Source organism: Mytilus californianus, unplaced genomic scaffold (assembly GCF_021869535.1).
Source record: "Mytilus californianus isolate M0D057914Y unplaced genomic scaffold, xbMytCali1.0.p SCAF_2, whole genome shotgun sequence".
NCBI lineage: Eukaryota > Metazoa > Mollusca > Bivalvia > Mytilida > Mytilidae > Mytilus > Mytilus californianus.
The window spans coordinates 118173982-118196942 of record NW_026262668.1 but is presented as its reverse complement, the minus strand read 5'-3'; the positions used below and the strand labels follow the sequence as shown (position 1 = coordinate 118196942).

Here is a 22961-nt window from a genome sequence, read left to right as displayed (position 1 = left end):
TTCATGGATTTTGTTTTATTTTTTTCTATAACATTTTCTTCTTTGTAATTATTTTTCATATTTCCTGCATTAGAAAACATGTATAAACATGTAATTTTAACATAGAACAATTTCATTTACATAACATTCCTTAAAGTTCTGTCAACAGAACAACACCACCTTATATTAGTTTAAAAATAAAGTAACAATCATTTTACATAAACATAATCTAAGCAATTATTGGATCAACAGCAGACAAAACTACTTTTAATTTCATTCTAAGTACAATTACAATTTGTAAAATGAACACCAACATAAAAGTAATTCAAAGTATTTTTTTTCTTCAAAAAAAGGAGCACTTTTGAAAACACTTTATTGCCAGAAAGCTGCTATGTAGCTCATTCTACAGCCAATCAAGCTTTAAATAAGACTTAATGATGGATTTTTTGACACAAAATAGAAACAGCCAGAATTTATGTACAAAAAGGCAGTGTTAATAAGTAGATATATAGTCAACAAATCATGCTTATCATATACCAGAAAATGAAAAAGATTGTAATTTTTATTGTATAGCAATATTACATTTATATGTAACAAACCAAAAACCTTAAATATTCATTATTTGAAAACAGAATAATTTCACTTCAAGATGCCAAACAAATGATTTAAGGAACATTATCTTCAGTCCTTGAAGCATTTATTGTTTTCTTTGATACACACTTATACATGGTATTGCATGATCATGAGGTAATTACAAATATTCATAACTCAATCATAGAAAAGTGCTGTCAAAAAGTTTCAGTCTTTGCTTTATTTTTATAATGCAAATAATAGGCTATTGTCATGAAGATCTGGTAGATATGCTTAATGCCCATGATTGAAATAAATGAAATTGTTTGGCAAAAAACAATAACAAAAAATTGTCTTGCTACACTTGTTGCTATTTTTACCACTACCGACAATTACACCCATTTTCCTGGAACCCTGAATCTGTCCCTTCAAATCTACAATGAATATATTTCAGTTTCCACCATTTTCTACATAAGGAAATGCCTGTGCCAAGTCAGGAATATGACCGTTGTTTTCCGTTCGTTTGATCTTTTGGTTTTGCCATTTGATAAAGGACTTTCTGTTTTGATTTTTCCTTGGAGTATTTTTTTACTTTTTTGTCACTTGCACCAATGTAATTACAATATGAAACCTGAAACTATGAGACATACCATATTATTTTCTGATTTCATTGACTTGGATTCAAGTGAGAAAAAACATCATTATTTATTAATGACTAACTGACTTTGTTTCAAACATGAGACAATTTTCATTGTCACATCTACATACAGTGTGCCCACATTAAGAAGTGCGGTGTAAAAAAAATAACACCAATTAAATGGTCTATTTGACATTGAAATGATAGCAAATATAACAATTTGAAAGACATATAAAAAACCACAGTGATGAATATTATTATGAACAACTTAGCACTTCATTTATTTCTGAATAATTTACAGCAGAAAATATACAGATGTAAAAAGGACTGCATGAACTATGTTTAAATTGAAATTATGATATTCACATATATGCATATAGGTAGGTAAAATATAATGTGTGAGGTGAGTAAAGTAACCCTTTAAAGGAAACATGAATATAGTTGAAATATATAAGGCATTTAATTCTTAAATAGTTTATTCTAAACAGAGCCCTGTTTAATTTATATGCAGTGAGTTAAATATAATTTGTCAGCTCTATAATTTAAATTGTTTATCAGCCTTTAAAATATATCATTAATCTACAGAAATTTGGAAACAAAATCTGACTCACTTAATAGTTTCCCATACTGTATGTTTAATAACTCTAAAGGTCAATAAACTCTTAAAAACGAGGTCATTGCAATGTCACATACAGTGGATAAATTTATTCTTTGTGAATTAATGGAAAATTATCTTTTCGTGGATATTTGGTTTCATGGTTTTACAAAATTTTGCATACCAGCCTATAGAAAACATGTACATGTTAAACATTTAAATTCATGGGTTGCCTGTACCCATGAAAACCACAAAAATTGGTGTCCCACAAATAATAATGAATCCACAGTATATCAGTCTGACATATACTTCTAAAAAAATCATCACACCAAATATTTTTGACTCTGTCATGTTGTTGACAAACAGGCAGAATTATAAAAACTTAAAATATCATCACTAGAGCTCTGATTGACAATTAGGAAACAACAAAGCTGCAGTATTGTAGACATGTTCAGAGAACCTGTCTTTATCCTGAATACACCAACCATAACTTAAGCCAATTAAAGGAATTTTTTGAATGTTAAAATGAGGTCAAGATCAGAATACAATCTCATCATAAACAACCTCCATACAAAGCTTTGTTCATCTATATGAAAGTTGGATTAAGATATAAAAGTAATTATATTTGTTAATGCCATTGCCCTCACCAGAAAATTAATAGGTAAGCCTAATCTTCTGTGACTTTCGTCATAGGCTAGACAGAATTATTCTATTTATGAATTACCTGTCAGACCAAGCTAGACTAGGTCAGTTAATAAGTAATTAAAGTAAAACATTCCCTTTTGAAACAGCTTCTTTGAGGTTTTTAATCTACACTGTAGTGACGACAGAATTACATTTTAAGTAACATAATCTTTTTTATGTACAGAAAAGCTGTGATTTAATTCTGCAAAAACTAAGGATTTCTAGCATGAATTATTTCCCCTCTTAAGATATTCTATTGAACAGCTGCTAGTCATATCTAAAATCAATAGGGCTGAAGAATTGAAAAAAATCAAAACATAAATTATTCAATCTTGTCCTTTAGCAATTAAGCACCTTAAGAAGACATTTTTTTAATTGTTAGAGACATGATAGTTTTAAATTGACATACACTTCTACAATATATAGTTTGTAATCGCAACATTGTATTATGAGAACACAGTTTTACTTTATGTCGATGAAAATCTGAGACCTTCTGCAACCTGTCACATCCTTCTTATATGTTCTTTCTAGTTTTCTTTCCTCAGCAAAATCATAAACACACTATTCAATATCATTAATCACCACAGTCGTGTATGTGTATAATGTCTCTGTGATATAGTCTGATGATTTTGAACTTGTCCATTCACAGTCCAATTATAATCAGTTTTAGTTCTCCATGATGGTGAGTAGAGACTGCTTGGATTTGGACTTTGCTTTTGTTGTATCTGTGGCAAACTGAAAAATAAATAAAAAAAAGAACTGATTTTTCATTTAGATTATTAACAAAAACGCTGTTTAAAAGAAGTCAAGAGTCCGAAGTCAGAATAGGTAACAGAAAAAACTAAGCAAAATGACAATGATACATAAATTAACATATTTTTTAACCATGTTCAAATTTCCTAATATATACAGCTGCCTCAAAGAAAACTATAAAATGTGTGGTAAGAACTCAAACAACAAATACACAAACTTCAAAATCTTTATAAAGAAACAATAAGATTAAAATAAAGTCAGTTACTTGGAGTGAATTTTGAGTGAATTAATAGCTGTAGAAAGAGTTGTGTAAACAAAATAACTTATCCAATTTGAACAGAAGCTTTGTTAAGAGAAAAAGAAAATCTACAGATACAAAAAAAAGTGGCCCAGAATGCCATTAATAAACTGCTTCGCTGAGCGCAGCTGGATAAGCCCGCAGAGGTCCAACCCTGAACAGTTGGAGCAAAAATGGACACAATATTCAAGCTTGATACAGGTCTGAATTTGGATTGTAATTAAATATTTGACATAATATAGGTTTCTGAATAAATGTAGTCAAAGAACTTGAAATTGGTTATATGAATTGAATTTATATTCAATGAAAGATTTCTTGCTGTTGTGCAATACACTGTGCTGTTGCGCAATACTACCGGTAAGTAAATCTGTTGTCAGACTATAAACAAATAAAGTTCAATTAATTCTCAATGTCATATTAGAAATTTATGAAAATGTAAAGTGAGCTTACATCAATAGATATAAACAATTCACCAAAGTTTCATGAGAATTGCTGACAGCATTTTTTAGTTATTGTCCGAAAACTGGAAAATCCCCCCTTTTTTAATGAATAAAACCCCACAACTCAAAAATGTAAAATGTAAAATTTATAAAATTCTAAAGGGAGCTTACATCAACAGATATAAACAATTCACCAAAGTTTCATAAGAACTGCTGAAAGCATTTTTGATTTTTTTTCTGAAAACTGGAAAATCCCCCTTTTTTATGAATAAAACCCTGTAACTCGGAAACGTAAAATCTAAAATATATAAAAAATCAAAAGAGAGCTCATGTCAATAGATATAAACAATTCACCAAAGTTTCATAAGAACTGCTGAAAGCATTCTTGATTTATTGTCCGAAAAATGGAAAATCCCCCTTTTTTTAATGAATAAAACCCCACAACTCGGAAACGTAAAATCTAAAATTTATGAAAAACGAAAGGGAGCTCACGTCAATAGATATAAACAATTCACCAAAGTTTTATGCAAATTGGTTAAAGCGTTTTTGAGTTAATGTCCGACATGTTGACGACGGACGGACAGACGGACGGATGGACAGACGGACAACGGTATACCATAATACGTCCCGTAAACGGGCGTATAAAAACTGAGGATTTCCTGAAAGTTACATTGAAACCTATAATCAGGGTTTACAGGACGATTGATTGTCTATTGCTTGTTTAACATCCAGTTGCAAATATTAAATGCATATTTAGAATGAGAACTGATTAACAATTATAACAAAAGGTAGGTCAACCCATATGAAAGACAGGAAATAGAGTGAATGTTGGATGGATTTTTCCTTGCAACAATCCATGGAGTATAGACCCTTCAGAGAGTTGTTGCAAGGGTTCTTGAATTGGGCACTCTTCCTAAACAGTTCATCAGACTTAACGTCATCATTTGAACTTGATAGGATTTGAAGATACTACATGCCTACCTACGCCATGATTAGTACATATTATGCCACATCATTGTTTTGCTATGGGTGATCACAAAAATCAGTCAGATCAAACTAATAGATGAAAGGTGCATAATGGCATTACTGACTGACAATTTCCTGACAATTTTCATCATTTATTTAGGAGTTTTTGCAGACATAATATTAAGTTTGGACTAAAATAGAAAATAGAAAACCAATGAAATTACAAAGGAATGAAGAGAAACAAATAGCACTGTATCCCTTTGATGGAGTCAATACTACTTATATAGATATATAAAAGATAAACCTACCTTCCAACATTTGTATCTGGAGAATATTTTAAATGACCAGTACGACCTTGATAATCTTGATGTAAATTCAACTTGTCTTTGAAGTTTGTCTGTGGACCATTTCTCTGAAGTAATGGAGGGCTGTCTGGTCGACCAATATCATTGTAGTTCCTGTTAATAGCATGGTCATTGTTAGTTTTACTTGTAGTCCTAGTGTTACTAGTTGGCCGTTGAGTATTACTTGATGGCCTTGACCCAGGTGGTGTGTTACCATGACGACTGTATAAGTTTGCCCTAGCACCTAAAGCACGATCAGCAGCAGTAGTGAGCTGTTGCAAATCTAGTTGGGGGCTGTGAGAAAAATAACAAAAGCATACCATTTACCAGTTATTATAGATAATAAATGCCGTAGTCAGTCCACACATGTGTCAGTAACAATAACCCATCACCAGAAAGTTAATAAAAACATTTCCATGATGCAGTTCAAATAACTTTGAGAGAAAAATGATATGGGCAAAGTGCATATTTATAGATTATAACATGTCCTTTTCCATATTGGCCCTGGTATCATCCACTACAAAAGTCTAAAAGTCTGAAAAGACCAGTTTTTGTCTTAATTTGCATGAACTTTTACTCGACATTCTCCAAAAGTATGACTTGTGTCTTAATTTTTCTTGACAAATTCTCATTTATATTAAATTTGTATGAAATTTACTCGACATATTCTCGACATTCTGAATATGGTCTTAAAATTTCTTGACAAATTCTTGACATTTGAATACTGTCTTGAAATTTCTCGACATATTCTCGACATTCTTATTTTTTCTCAGTATGGCTTGACATATTCTGAACATTTTGAATCGTGTCTTAAATTTACTTGACAGTTCTGAGTTTTACAAATCATGACCAATATTCATGATATAACTTTAATCTTTATTTCTCTTTATATGATATATTGTTGTTTCAAGTTACACTTCTTTACAACAAAAATAAAAGTTGGGCATGTAAAATAATTGAAAATTTGGGTATATAAATATTTTTACAAATGCAAATATGGCTATGAAATCTAAAGTATAAAATAATTCAAATGTGGGTGTGTTGATATAAAACAATTTCAATGTGGGTTTTTAAATAATTACAAATTTTGATTCCTAAATCTTATAAATTAAATGATTCAAACCAATCATACTGTAGACACATTTCATTCTACATTCATAATATTCAATGTTGGTATGGTAAATAATTATTATACCAAAATGTGGTTTATATAAATAGCAAATTATGATATACAAATCATTCATTTAACAGAAGAAAAATTTGTGTAATGTCATCTGTTGGAATATATTAAGTTTTACACATGGACAGGATGTTCCCCATAAAATTAAGGTATTCCACACCCCAGAGTACAAGCAACTGTCAAATAGAAGTTATTGCTTTACCTGTAATCAGCCATACAACTTATCAGTTGACCGACCATACCACTACAATTTAAAAAGTTTGTTGATAGATGAAAATGAAAATCATCATTTTGATGAAAAAAAATTGAATTGAAATGGATTTTCTTTATCAAAATTATGAAGTGAATTATTTTAACATAAAAACAAATTGAACAATTCCCAAAGATTAAAAGAAAATATTATCTACTCCAGGAATAATAAAAAAAATGTATTTATAATGGGTCCCATCAATGATTTCTATAGAAATCATCGGTCTTATGAAATGGTTCTCAAACAGACATGCATAATATAGATCTAAACATTTTTTTTTTCAGGAAGGAGTTATCACAAATATTTATTTTTGATAAAAAATTATAAAATTCAACACTCAAATTTGAATAAAAAATGTTTTTGGGTTGTTCTAAAAAATGAATAAGGTTTTTGAATCAAGATGGGAACAAATTCTTTGACCTAAACGAAAGCCCCCCTCTTGTTTTAGCCACACACACACAAAAGATGAATTGTGGGGTCCAAAAGAGATACAAGACACCTATTTTAGTAAAGCAAATTTGACTGGCAGTTTTGCGAACGGCAAAAATCTAAATGCTGTTTGTCAATACCTTCGACTTATATTCCAAGTGAAAACAATTACTTAAATGTTTAATAAAAATAAATCAAAATTAAACTACATGGGGGATTATTCAGGGTATTCCAACTTAGTTGCACCAAAAGGGTATCTTACTATACCAAATTAATCCTTGATTCTTCAAAGTTTAGTTTAGCCATAATAAAAAGGAGTATACAACAGCAATAGAATGTCATAAACAGTGCAGAATAATTCCTTCACATTTCAGGCGAATTTTATACTGTTGAGATAGTGTCAAGACATATTTAAGACTGTCAAGAATGTGTCGAGACATATTCAGACATTATTTAGAATGTCAAGAATATGTCGAGACATATTCAGACATTATTAAGAATGTCAAGAATATGTCAAGACAGATCGAGACAAATTTAAGACAGTCAAGAATTGGTCGAGACTAATCCAGACTCTTATCAGATGATACACGAAGTGTCGAGAAATTTTAAGACAATGTTCATACTGTCAAGACACTTGTCAAGAAAAATCAAGAACCTTATTAGACAAATTCATACTATGTCAAGAATTTTTAAAAATTATTCAGACAAATTAAGAATGTCGAGTAAAAATTCATGCAAATTCAGACAAAAACTGGTCTTTTCAGACTTTTTGACTTTTGTAGTGATCCCTAGACTCCCATATTAGCTTATGATGTCATAACAGGGCACAATAACTGGTTATTAGCTCCGGGCAGGAATATGACTAGGGCAAATCTGCATATGCAAAACGCAATGTTTTTGTAAAAAAATATGTGATAAAAAGCAATATAAGACATTAGTGCAAATGTATATTATTTCCTGCTATATAGGTGATAGTATAAATGAGAATAATTTTAAGCAATTATTTAAGTAAAAAATAAAAGTAAATTAACATTATCAAACAATAAGTGTCATATTATTATTGTCAGTTTTATGTAATTGAAAACAAATAACCTTCAAATTTTATTTTAAAGAAATATGAAAATATCTGGCCTCTTACTTTCACATGAGAAATTTAAAAACCAGACAAACAAACTTCTTTCAGTGACAATAGTATTGACAGTTATTGACCACCTCACAGTATACTAAATTAAAAAAAAATGTTCCATGCCCAAATATTTCATTTAAGAAAAAAATACCTGCATGCCTTATCACATAACCAGATGCGTCACAATTGACTTATTGGCTGTACAAATAGGGATAAATATGAAGCCATGGGGACAGATAAAGTAAATCTGTTTACACTGGTCACATTCCTGGTTAAACATGAAAAAAATATAAAATTAAACAGATAATATATTTAGTCCAGCCCATATAAGGATACTTACTTCAGTCTTTCATTGATGACATCAGTATTTAACATTTGGCCTGACAATGGTCGATTGGCAAGATTCTGATCATTTACAATTTGATGCTGAAAAAATATAATTACATCTGTTACTAGGGTTACTGGATTACTTTGTATATCTTCTATTATTTGAAAAGTTAAATTTTTTGCCATTAATGTGGATCATTGGTTGTTTAGATTAAATATCATTTTTAAAAGTACAATAACTTGACAGCAATTTTATTGCTGAATCCTTGACACAACATAACCTTTAGGGTAAATTTTTTCTCAGATTGTTAATTGACAAACTTTACCACATATCATGCAATAGATATCTCCTGATGATTGTGAACTGGAAACAAAGACTTTTTAAAGAGATATATACACTATGCGCTTAGAAAGAAGGACCTTAATGCATTTAATAAAATCATCACGCTTAGGAACTGTGTTGAAGAATGCAATAAAGTAAATGGCAGGGAATGAACAAAAATTATTTATTACAAATATGTGATCATCTTACACATTTTTTTTATTGATCAACATTAAAAGTAAATTCAGCAATGATTTATCATAAACAATATAACATTGCCTAGCATTGTAAAATGTATTCATATGTTTGGTTTATACCATTCATTGAGAACATCTGTATTACCTCATCATTTCTGGCAGGGTAAGTATTATGTGATGCTTTAGAGAATCGCCCTGATGGCGGACGGTCCCTTGTGTGCCAATTCTGTGCTGAATGGATGCCATTAGGTCTTCTTATGATTACATCATCCTCTGGACTGTTCCCCCCTTGTCTGTAATGATCTGAAATAATATCAATAAACAAAATTAAGGCATATGAAGTATCTTTATAACAATTTTAAAAACAAAGTACAGCTCCTTTCCTGTTATGTGATAATAGACTTTTCAAGTGTGCAATATATGATTTATTTGTGACATTTATGAATATTTGTTGCAAGTTTTTGATTCCCATAAAGTCATATAACTTACAATCATTCATAAAGCCATTACAAAATATTCAAATAAAGGGAAAAATTGTGATGAAATTTTGAAATTCACGATTTAAACATAAAGTTGGTATGTGGATCTTGTTTCTGTACTGTTTATCACAAATAAGAAAATATTCTATTTGCAAATTCTGTAACTGAAATCCATTTGAAAAAGTGGTTTCCCTTAGAAGTGACATACATTTTCATTTGAAAATGAAGATAAACAGGGTAAATCTCTATGTGTGAATGTGTGTAATCCAGGACTAAGTTTAAAATCTTTTAATAATATTTGAACTTTTGTTGAGCTTAAAACTTTTTTATATCAATAGTTTTTCTTTAAAAATCTGTTAATATGCCTGACTGGTATATATTACCTTGAACTTATCATGCTTTGCATGGGCAGTATCCCATTTTGCCCAGTTTAGAACCAGTCTATATTTGGCATAAGGAAAACTTTTCTTAAAACTATGTAATAACAAAATCAAATAGGTAATTGGCAAATAGACTTTTATAGGTACAATGATACCATGGTGGTGCTTACAATGAGACAGTGGTGGTACTTACAATGAGACAGTGGTGGTACTTACAATGAGACAGTGGTGGTACTTACAATGATACAATGGTTGTACTTACAATGAGATAGTGGTGGTACTTACAATGATACCATGGTGGTGCTTACAATGAGACAGTGGTGGTACTTACAATGAGACAGTGGTGGTACTTACAATGAGACAGTGGTGGTACTTACAATGAGACAGTAGTGGTCAAGGGTCCAGAAACCGTCATATTTACAGTCATGACCTAAACTGAAAGCTATTTGTCCTAAACAGCAGATTGAGATTTAGGACAAGTTTCTTAATCGCAATTTTGCACTTTTTATTATTTGTAATCCCTTTCCTGTAACAAAACTGCCACTCCAGTATAGTATGATAATCCTTAGGCCCCTCCTAATAACCATAGTAAAGCCTCCAGGAAATATTGGCTAATAATCGCTAATCACTTTTTACCTTTGTGTTTAATTCACACCTGACAGCGATCACAAGCTCAGAACTAATACTATTAAGAACTTAATATTCCATGACAACTTTCTTCACTATTTAATTACTTTTTAGTAAAGACAATTGTCAATTCTGATTAAAAATTAAAACTTGATTTAATTTACGTAGAAAAAAGTAATTTTTCACAGAGACAAACTTGTGCTTTATTTACAGTACTATGCAATACGCATGCGTGACATTGTGTTCACCAGATAAGACACTTAATCGTTAAATGCAAAATGATTTCATGCTAAATCAAAAGAGTGCAACTATTATCTGCTATATTCAAACACTTTTAAAGGTAATAAAATTTAAAATTTGGTGATTTCCTGTCAATTTGATAAATAGAACAAATACCATTAGAATATAGCAAAGTGCTCTCGACCAATGAAATTGTAGGATTTGATGTCTCTTAATTGTGAAGAATGAATGTAAATCATGTTCTTAGTAAGGAATTATCCTATTATTTAGGTCTATTTACAGTTCAAAACAAAGAGTTTCTATAAATGAGTTACAACTGCCTCGAAGCACATTTATCAGATTGAAAGGATTTATCACACAGTGATTGAAACTGACTAAAAGTTGAATTGTGAAACAAACAAAAAAATCAAAACAAGTTGAAATTTACTGGTGCAGTAAAATTGGTACCTTTAATTTTATTATGAAATTATTAATAACTTCAAATTACTAAAAAAACTGAATAATATCAAAGCAATGCAAAAAAAGAAAAAAAAGTTTTAAATAAAAAATAACCTAAATCTTTAGTTTTCCCAAATTCTGATTACTGGACCAGCGGTTGTGAAGAATAGTTATTTCCAATATTCCGATAAAATAAAAAAAAAGTTATTTCCAATATTCCGATAAAATAAAAAAAACAACAAAAAAACAAACAGGAATTTAATTTAAATTTTGAATATTTTTAATACATGCAATACTTTTAAAGGCATTTTATTTGAAAATTTCCCTGACTGAATGAAATAGTATTTGATTTAAAAAGCCGGACCAAAATATTGCCTGTGAAATAAAATTAGTTCAATAGTTGTAACTCAAAAGTATTTGTTGATTTAAACTGTAAATAAGCAAAGGATAATTCATCACTAAAATATTACATGATTAACAGTCATACTCACAATCAGGAAACATATACAATTCCTACTTTTTGTTTGTACTGTTGTGTGACCTAATGTCTATAACTCATTTTTTTTATATTTCCCAAATTATAAGAAAGTCCATTCATCACTAAAACTAATCCAGAAATGAAATGCTGAAAAAGGAAGTCATGCATCAATTATAAACATTGCAATGACAATGAAACTAATTCTTGAATACAACCAATCAAGAGATCATTTGAGCCTTGAGCACTTTACAATATTCTAAGTTTGTAAGAGAATGATAATCCCTTACTTCATGATAAGTACTCGCTATCGCTCGTACTTAATCATGAAGTAAGGGATTATCATTCTCTTACATATACGAAATGAATCCGGAATTACTTGTACTTTAGTATTGTTTTGAAACTTCTGGTTTTAATTTCGTTTAAAAATTAAAAATATGTTAGCGATGTCTGAGAAATTAACCATTTTGAGTCATTTAAATCATTTCAATTTTAAACTGTTGCATTCCATAAACTGTTCTTGAACATATTCAGAAAAACAGTAAGAAAATTTATGAAGTAAATTTGATGAAACACTTAATACAATTTCGTTGATGCTATGAATCTAGTGGGATTAATTTCGACAGTTTGAAAAAAGGGCCCCATCTTTAAAGTCCTCTCAAAATGACCGAAATTGTGAGGAAAAATGTCCAGATCCTTGGTGGTGGTACTTACAATGAGACCGCGGAGGATGAACTGGAGGTTTACCATTACGTCTACCTTGCATATCTGTTCTACCATTAAAAAATCCTTCAAATACTACAAAATTGTTCACCTGTGAAACAACTGCCTTTAAATTGTAGTGTTTGTTAAGAAAGCTACTAAATTTAAACGATGGCTTGTCTATAGCTAAATGTTTTGGATTAATGTTCTGTTCCTGAAAAAAGAAAACATTGTGAAAAAATTTAAGAACAAGTAATTTTTGTCATATGCATGTTATCTTTTATAATATAACTTAATCCCAATTTTATATTCTTTTTTCAGAAATTTACCTGTGACATCACTTTTTGTGGTGTTGATACATTCGTGTGACGCACAGTTCATTATTCTATTGTGCTATATTTGTGTTCTGTCATAAATTAATTTTAGGTGTTCGTTGTTATTCTATGGTTTACATGTTGAAATGTACTATCCTATTATTCATTTATGTATTTCTCTATGCTGAATGTTCTTGCATTTATTTGTACTGTATTCCTGTCATGTAATGTTGTCATTTTAGCGGTATTTTTACCATTGCCATATAAGCGGGAGGTTTGGCTAGCAATAAAACCAGGTTCAACCCACCATTTCTTCTTAAAATGTCCTGTACCAAGTCAGGAATATGGCAGTTGTTATCACATAGTACGTTTCTATGTATGTTGGTGTTTGTTTTTGTAGCAGTTCAGTGTTTCAGTTGTTACGTTTTGTTTCCTCTAATAGGAGATGTGTTTCCCTCAGTTTTGGTTTGTGACCCAGATTTGTTTCGGTTAAATTGATTTATGACTATTGAACAGCAGTATATTACTATTGCCTTTATTAATATACATGTAATCTTTTATAATAGCATGTATTTGTATCTAATTAAACAATTATGATAAAAGAAACTTAACATAACCTTTCGAAGCTCACACAAAACCGACATAAACAGCTGTGCCATGAGTTTGTGTTATCTTTGCCCTAATCTTGTGTAACTTAATTTTATTCAGGTATATCAAATTGTGTAAAACAAACTTGAGGTAACATATGGGTGAAAAAGTTCATTTTCAATTTAAATATTAAGTCAACCTTCAGTCACATTACTCTGTAGTGACAAGAGTTAAAATAATAAAATCCAGAGGGAGCTTGTAAGGTACTACAGAGCAATAATCTTAACACAACAATAACATAAATACATGTATAATTAAATACTTTATTATTTGCTTGATATCATTGATGGACTGTATAACAAATACCTTACTTCTATTACGATAGTAAATTCAAACAGTATATTTCACACATTGTTAATTTGAAATTCATATGACAGAACGTTAACGCATCCATTCAAATTGGCTATTAATATTTCATTTGAAGTTTAGCATTGTATTGATTATTTTGACAATTTGATCTTTTGGAAAATTCAATGAAAAATCAATACAAAAAAATATAAATACTAAGAATTCTCACATGAATTGAAAAATTTTAAAACATTTTGTATCAATAATTGAAAACCTTGCATGAAAACATTTCCTAATTAAAGCAAGTTAGTGAGTTAGGGATTGCATGAAAAAATTAAAGTAATTAGCTAGCCAAAATCTAGGTAAAAGTCCCAGGCAAAAAGGAAGAAAATAGATGCAATCAAACCTTTTTCATCTACATTGATGGTGAAATATGTTATTTACTGTTTGTTTTCAGAATTTGAAATAATTATTAAACCTCTTTACAACAATTGCTTTTCCTGTACTGATTTTTATTGTATGTTCTTTATGTACCCTTTGTTAGTCAACATATCAAGATTAAAAAGGAGGGTTGAGATCTAAAAACTGTCACATATATTCATTTTGAGAATTCCGTGCTGATGGGTGATCATGGATATTTCGTTTAATTTATTGACTAATCAGCTAGACTGGATATATAGTATAGAGATTGATATATTGTACAGATGTCTATTTTTGAAGACTGTATGTTGCCATCTACAACTTTAGTTATTTGTGTATTTGTCTCATTGACACATATCCCACATTCACATTAACTTATAAAAATTTCTACTGTAAGGTTATTTATTAGAGAGAATTAGACATCGGCATACAGCTGTCTGTGTGTCTGTCGTAAAATGGTGACTTTAAGTTATAGTTGTAAAACAAGAGTTGGTCCGCCATTTCTTTACAATACTAATTTAACAATTTCATTGTAACATGTGTTTTAGCTCAACTTTCATAATACCTTTTGCTTTTAGAAATAATGATTGGATATATACATATTTGAACATTTACCTTCAAAAAGTACTCAAATAACTTTTTACCACAACCCATTCTCTGTCTGGATTCATGTACATAAAAGTCCAAAACACATAGAGGTTCCATTTCATGTTGACGACCTAGACTATCATACACAAACAATCTTTTATGTCCTATCTTTAGTATGCCTACCACAGCACCCTTTCCACTGCAATACACATCATTGTTTTCCTTTGTATTTATATTCAATATTGGATTATCATTGCTACTAATATCATAATGAACATTTGACTATTGCATCGTTCACATTTAAATTTATAATTCTTATAAGATAAATTCTGAAATCATTTTTTTTATTAACAAAAGTTAAAATCTGTGAAAAAATTTCTGACAAACTTTTGTTTTTATCATTTTGTATATAAGAATACTGCTAAATGTTATTGTTAAAATAGTTATTGAAGTATTGGTAAATTACCTGTTAGCTTCTGCATCTTTGATAACATACAATATATGATCAGACAGTTCCAACTTTCTTGCTAAAGTAATAGGTCCATGTAAACCTTGTGCCTGAAATTTGAAAATTAAAATTACACAACCACTTTTTAATGACAGCAAAAGTCAACTAAGGAATTAGGCGTGGATGGTAGATCTTTGATAGTCTGATAAATTAATTTATTCATTTTTTTTGAAAACTTAATAATATTCAATGACACATTATTTTTATATTGATATTTTGATAAAAAATAAAACATATTCAAAAGCAGAAAAAATAAATAAAGCTGTATTAATCATATTTGACATGAAATTTATATGTTAACTTACTCTAGCAGAAGCCTCTCCCATCCGATCAATAACTTGGTATAGTTGTTTACGTAATGTGACATAATCATAGCTGGAAGAAAGAAAAACATAAAATTTAATAGAGAATTTAACTTCAAACTAGAATTTCCTCAACACTGTAACGAAAAATTTTCAAAACAATAGATGATGTATATATTTTAGGCTTTACAAAATTGACTCTTCAAAGATACATTAATAAAACAATGGCATGCTGGCCAAAATAATGTATAATTTACCAAAACTCACTCAAGCATATGTACATGACGTATGTATGACAAACGAACAGAAGTTTAAAATGTGTTTGTAGCACCAAATCTGAGGTTCAAAAATACTGTTCTTTAATATTAATCAACTCCTAAATATGAAATAGCACAAAACCTTTTAAAAACAATTTTACCTTAAAAAATTTAATCTTTGTTGTTTTTATGGATACAAATCACAACACTACGTATACTGATTAGAGCACATTGTTTCAAAATTTTTCAAGGTTTCTGCACCTTAAACTTATAATATACGATGCCAAACAGAAAATCTGCCAATATACTGTTTTTTAATAACATTTGGCAAAACATTTAGGTATTTCAGGTCCTCAATGCTCTTTAACTTCGTACTTTGTTTGGCTGTTTTTACTTTTTTGATTGGAGCGTCATTGTTGAGTCTTTTAAAGATGAAACACACGTCTGTCGTACATAATTTCAATCCTGGTATCTATGATGAATTTATTTGCATTGATGTTGTCAAATTTTTTTTTATAAATAACTGAAGGCTCAATTCTATGAAAAACAATGCAAAATCTTTAAATTCAGAGGGCTAAGTCAGGGGCTGCTCTGGCTCCAAAAAAATCACCAGCTGCTATATTTTGCCACCAGCTTGGAAACCTAAGAGCCAATTTTAAAGCCAGCTAGAGTCTTAATTTCCTCTACCCAAATTGAAATCACACTCAAATTATATTTTTTTGGCCCTGCACATCATTTATCTTTAAGTGATTATTTGTCATGGAATGAATTGCTCTGTTATATTTTATGTTTTTTCTTTCTTATTGTTGAAGAAAAAGACTAACTGGTTCACTGACACTGTTGTCTGTGGAACTAAAACCAAATGCAGATAACTTAGTTAACTTTGACTGAGGCAAATTTGAAAATTTTATTTTTATTTTCTATTTACAAAGATTTTCTTTTTTTTATAATAAGTGTACTTCTGTGCCTTTGACATGCAGTATTTTCTTTGTGTGTAGCTGTTTCATTGGGGGAGCTAAGCATTAATTGACGAGTCATGTGACTTTGTGACTGACAAGTAAAATATACATGCAAAATCCAACAAGTTGAAAACCAACAACATTTGGGATCATATAAGGTAGCACCTGCCTCTCAACAAAAGTAAACAATATATTTTTTACTTTTCAGTATTTGGTCTTTGAATAGATTTATAATTACATAGTTACGTTACTTGACCATGTTGACACCCTCATTGGAAGTATTTGTAGGGTAGATTAACAATATTTACTTCACTACACACATTACAAATGAAGCTTCATGATATGCATTTACTTTTAATCAAAATCCATCATTGATAGAAGGTAAAGGTAAAACCTTCTTTTTACTTGATTCATGCCTACATGTATATGAAAAAAATCTAAGTAAAGAATATCCATATTTTGAAATCTGTGACTCTTGACCCGAGAATTTGCAACACTTGAACAATTGAAATCAATGGACAATGAAAATAAGGAATGCCCCCACTCAAGCTTGCTTATAATTCATGAAAATACTTTTAGAGAGCACTTGAGGTCACTGCTAGTGCAGAAACGAAAATATTTGCGATTTATAAAGGGGCATAACTCTAAAACGGTAAGCGACTCACTGCCCAAATTCAAACTCTATCTGTGAGTTTTGGTTTTAAGCATTGTGTATGAGTTTTATAAAATTTCCATTAGGCAATTGCAAACTTAAGACAGGCTACGGAAAAGAAAAAATTTGCAATTTTCGAAGTTATAAATAGCCATAACTCTAGAATGTTAAGTGACTGACTGCCCAATTTTGAACTCTGTCTGCAAGTTTAGGTTTTTAGCAAAGTGTATGAGTTTCATAAAATTTGCATGAGGCAAACTTGAGTAAGAGTGCAAAAACGAAAAAATTGCAATTTGCCAAATTATAAAAGGCCTAGGCATACAGTACATTTTGAGTCTTACTACGACGATAGTCGGACATCTGACATGTTCCAGATCTCATCTCAGACATATGTCCGACAGTCATAAATAAAATGATTGACAGGTACTGCTACTACATGAACCCTTTCATCCTTAACCGCCACTGAAGACAGTACACGATTATCGGTCTGTTAAAATATTTCATGAAATTCTGCAATAAAACATGTGCTCCAAAAGTTTGTTACAATCTATAAGTACTATAACAGTGGGGAAAATCGATATGCATTGCGGCAAACCATTTATGTCATGGGTGCCGACAATTAGATAATTCCAAACTGATGGACAATAAATTTACAACTCAAATATTGGATTCAGCATATTCAAATGAAGTTAAAAGATTTGTTCTGATTTTAATACATTTCTATAGTGGTCAATTAATCAGCTTTAGGTATTATATATTTAAACGATGTGAGCAATCAAAATTTTATAACTTCGGGATGAACATATACATTGACTTGTGCATGTTGTGTAAATAATTAATATGAAAACTTATTTAGGTCCGTTTGTATTAATGAAAATAAATCATACAATTTAAAAATGGAGAAATAATTATATATAACTTTTAATTAAATATGTACTTATTTCTGATCCTTCAATTCTAAAATAGCATACAATATACATGTACAATGTATGTAGCGATAAAACCAAAGGTGTTAAATTGACACAAGTCATCATTCCCCATGTAATATCATTTATGACCTGATGCAGAACACCTACATCGTAGTTGTATGGATTTTGGATACTAAATAGGTGAATTTCATTTCAAACAATGTGTACCAGTGATCTTCTCTTTTTTTTCGCTCTCTCCTGTGAAGTGATAAAAAGTCGCTTGGATTTCCGAGAATAACGACGCTACTGTAAATAATTATAGTTCTTTTCATATATAGTATATATATTTATAACTATAATTAAGATTTAATTATTCTTATATTTATAGCTTATTTATTCTTTTAAAAATCAATGACACATAAAAAATTTCCAAAAGAAAAGGCCACTCTTTTATTAAAATGAGTAATTGCTATGTTTCATCATCTCCGCAAACGCAGTATATTTCCGGAAAAAGATGCAATTTTCAATTGTTTATACAATTCAAATAAATATAATTTCCTTTCATTAAGTTACATTTCAAATTAAAAGTATTCTTTATCAAGTTGGTGAGAAGCCGTAAAATTAATCATGCATTACAATCCATTAATACCGTTCAAATCGGATACGCAATAATTTGACACGATTGCAAATAAAGCTGTTATTTGGTAATTTATTAAACGAATGAAAAGAAAGGAATAAATAAAACGCATGTTAACGGCATTGTAAACATCAAGAAACATATATTCCAATAAATTCAATTAATCAGTATATCATTTAAAACCGCTTGATTGATTCGTAAAATGAACTTGACCTCCATCAATCATTTTATAAAAATGTTAGAATTGGCTGACAACATTTTACAAAAACCTGCCGACTGCACGAGCTAAGATTGGCGGGAAATGATTTAACGTAAACAAGAGTGATTTAAATGACCTGGGTCAAATGAGTGTAACAATTGATAGAGAAGAATAAATGATAAGGCTCTAACGGGAAAAGAAAAGCCAATGTTATTTCAATGAATTTCATGTATCGCCTCCAACGCCGTATATTTCATGAAAAATACCGTTTGTCAGTTGTTAACTTGTTTATCATTTTTATACAATTTAAATATAAATATGATAAAATATGTACAATTTCATTTCATTGAGTAAAATTTCAAATTAAAGGTATTCTTTAACAAGTTGGTGAAATACTGTATATTTGCTGCAAATTTAAAAATTAATCACACATTTTAATCCATTAATACCGTTAAATAATTGGATAAGTAAATTTTTTTGACACAATGCAAACAAAACTGTTATTTATAATTAAATTTAATTAATCAGTAGTATCAATTAAAGGCACATTATTGAATCGTAAAATGAACTTGACCTCACTCATTTTATAAAAATGTTAACTAGCTGACAATTTACAAAAGCCTGATGACTGCACAAGCTAAGATTGGCGGGAAATTACTTAACAGTAAACACGAGTTATTTGGATTGCCTGGGTCAAATATGTGTATTGATTGATGGAGAACTAAATGATAAGGCGCTTACAGGTAACGAGATATGGGAAGAAAAAATAAAAGTTAATTTTTTAAAACTTATTAATTTCCTGATTTTTTATTAAAAATCACAAACGATTTATTCAGGATTTACGATAAGGATATCAAATATAAATGAAACTTAGTGGGATTGAACAATTTCGATGTTTATCTTAACTGTTTCTTTTTAGAAAGGTTTAATGTAGTAACAAAAATAATAATATCCTGTTCCATTTTTTCATCTGTAATTTCCTTTATAAAGACCGTGAAATATCTTATATAAATCTATCATCGTTACAATTGATTTGGTTGACCAGGGTCAAATTCCAGCAATGATTGACATGAGAAAATAAACGTAGAGGCTCTTACGTGGAACATGATATCGGAAGAAAAATAAAAGTTTATTTTTTAAAACTGATTAATTTCTGTAGTTTTTAGTAAATTACAATTGATTTCATTGGATATGTACATGACTAATATCTAGCATGTTGAAATATTTAGCTAAGTTGAAATACTCAATTTCGATGTTCATAGCTTATAAATAAAAATATTGTGCCATATTTTTTATCTATTAAAACATTGAAATATGTTACAGGATTATATCATCCAGAGACCAAATGACATCGAAGTTTACAACTATAGGTCACTGTACGTCCTTCAACAATGAGCAAAACCCATACTCCCATAGTCAGCTATAAAAGGCTCCAAAATGACAAATGTAAAACAATTCAAAAGAACCTGATTTATGTACAAAACAATGAACAAAATCAGATATGGTATACAGCAACAAACAACAACCACTGAATTACAGGCTCCTGACTTAGGCATGTTGGGACAGGCAGATACAGAATGTGGCGGGGTTAAATTAGTTTGTTAGCACCAAACCCTCCCCCTAACCTGGTAAAGTGGTGTAACAGTACAACATAAGTTTAAACTATAATAAACTGTTATCACAGAGATATGTCTCGCCTTTTTGTAATTTTGATAATGCAAATGTTGAAATTAAAATAGCAATACTTTAACATGTAAGTTATACAAATATTCAAAGTCGATGAACCATGACTGAAGGTACATGGCTAAACAATCTCCATGGAATGAGATGTGCCAATGCTAATACCAAATTTTTATACCATTAACTTATTACAAGTCGTTCCCTTTAAACAAACCTAAACACAAACATTAACTTGTAAACTATGTAAAAGTTTCAAAGTCAATGAACCATGATCAGGGGTGGGGCTATATAATCTTCATGGAAACGATACTTGCAAATGCCAATAAATTTGTATACCAAATATCATTGACTTAACATTAGCAGTTCATCTTAAACTGATCTAATCACAAACTAATACATGTAAACTAAGCAAAAGTTTCAAAGTCAATAGACCATGACTGAGGGGGTGGGGCCAAATATTCTCCATGGAAATGAGATGCACTAATGCTTTTACAACTGAACACCAATTAACATTGGCCTACCACTAATGGTTCCCCTTGAACTGACCTAATCACAAACTAATACATGTTAACTTAGCAAAATTTTCAAAGTCTATAGACCATGACTAAAGGGGTGGAGCCAAATAATCTCCATGGAAATGAGATATGCCAATACTTACACAACTGCATACCAAATATCATTGACCTACCACTAGTGGTTCCCCATAAATTGACCTAATCACAAACTAATACATGTAAACTATGAAAAGTTTCAAAGTCAATAGACCTTGACTGAGGGGGCGGGGCCAAATAATCTCCATGGTTATGAGATGTGCCAATGCTAATACAACTGCATACCAAATATAATAGACCTACCACTAGTGGTTCACCATGAACTAGACCTAATCACAAACTAATACATTGTTGACGCCGCCGCCGCTGGAAACAGCATACCTATGTCTCGCTTTTTGACAGACCGGACAGGCAGGGTATTTATGCATCCCAACAACAAAAAAGACACTAAGTACAGATCTGAGAGTACTTGCATCCTCTCAAGTCTTCATACATGTATCTCTAAGATATAAAATTGTAAAAAGTTTTTTATCAGTTACTTCCCTTGAATTGATAAAATATGTGCAACGATGGGGGAGATTGAAACTCTGTTTTTTTATTCTAATAGTTGTTATTGGCTTTGATTTAGCTGTCAGTAACTGCAATGCAATTTCCAATATAATTAATATTTCCAAGGGGCATAACTCTTTAAAAAATATTTGATTGGTACAGATTTTTGAACTTGTCGAGAAATTGCTTAAATAAACCTTTGATACAAATTTGAAAAAAATCTGGGAAAAGTTGTACACATGATAGCGCTTACAATGCAATTTTCCATATAATTAATATTTCCAAGGGGGATAACTCTTTTAAAAATATTTGATCAGCACTGATTTTCAAACTTGTCGGAGAAATTGCTTATATAAACCTTTGATATAAATTTAATAAAAATCTGACAGGAATTGTTCACACTAGAGCGCTAACAAGACTGGATGGAATGATGATAGGCACCAGTTATTTCTATGTCCCCCAAAATGTGTCGCACGGGGAATAAGATCATGTCATCTAATCAATTCTTATCTGCTTTGGGTGTAGGGAATGGTGCAGTAGGTGTTAGAAGCGCTTGTCTGATGTGAGGTAATTGGCAAACATTTACCTGAATAGACTTGATAAGGGATTCTGAGACGGCCTAATCAGAAAACTGCCCCACACAAAAAATCCCAAAAGGGATTAAATAATTTAGTTAACCTTCAACATTCCATACCTTTTCCAAATACTATTGTCACAAAAAACTAGAATAAACATAAAACGGAATAAATAAATGACAAGTACCTCATGCATTATAAGGTAACAGGTGGTTGTCAACCAAATCCTTACCCATTTGCATTCTTCCTATATGGTGTAACTTTGTGATCTAATTTTGTTACTGTGTCTTTAAATAAATAATTGATGTTGAAATCAAATTCCATTTTTCTTTTAAAGATCAACAGCAAGCAGTATAGTTCTAAACTAACTAACTAACTAACTGACAATATTCATCTTCCGCCATGTCTTGGTAGCTGCCAAACATTGTAGCAACGCAGTAAATATCTTTTTTTTTCTCCATCAGTTAAATTAAAACAATTTCATGCTT

At 30.4% G+C, this 22961-nt stretch overlaps 1 protein-coding gene across 3 annotated transcripts; it reads right to left on the bottom strand.

Annotated features, from left to right (window-relative positions):
- LOC127728655 (alpha-tubulin N-acetyltransferase-like) lies at window positions 1-22893 on the bottom strand. Of its 3 annotated transcripts, none has more exons than XM_052236254.1 (9): window positions 22706-22893; window positions 15510-15579; window positions 15163-15254; window positions 14724-14895; window positions 12451-12652; window positions 9243-9400; window positions 8592-8677; window positions 5231-5560; window positions 1-3200 (listed from the first exon to the last, which is right to left on the bottom strand). In XM_052236254.1, the coding sequence occupies exons 1-9, from the start codon at window positions 22795-22797 to the stop codon at window positions 3044-3046; spliced, it is 1359 nt and encodes a 452-aa protein (XP_052092214.1). In that variant the 5' UTR covers window positions 22798-22893; the 3' UTR covers window positions 1-3043. The 3 variants fall into 3 exon arrangements, with proteins under 3 accessions (XP_052092214.1, XP_052092216.1, XP_052092215.1); XM_052236256.1 differs by having other exon boundaries at window positions 5231-5380; XM_052236255.1 differs by having other exon boundaries at window positions 22661-22779.
- Between the last annotated feature and the right edge of the window lie 68 nt (window positions 22894-22961).

What these genes read in the sequence shown, in the direction of transcription:
- LOC127728655 (XM_052236254.1), bottom strand. Translation starts at nt 22,797, where the DNA reads ATGGAATTTGATTTCAACATCAATTATTTATTTAAAGACACAGTAACA. An exon ending in AAAGATGCAGAAGCTAACAG is followed by an intron (nt 14,896 to 15,162) that starts GTAATTTACCAA and finishes TGTGTATTGCAG; the next exon opens with TGGAAAGGGTGCTGTGGTAG. An exon ending in TCATCCTCCGCGGTCTCATT is followed by an intron (nt 9,401 to 12,450) that starts GTAAGTACCACC and finishes ATATTATTTCAG; the next exon opens with ATCATTACAGACAAGGGGGG.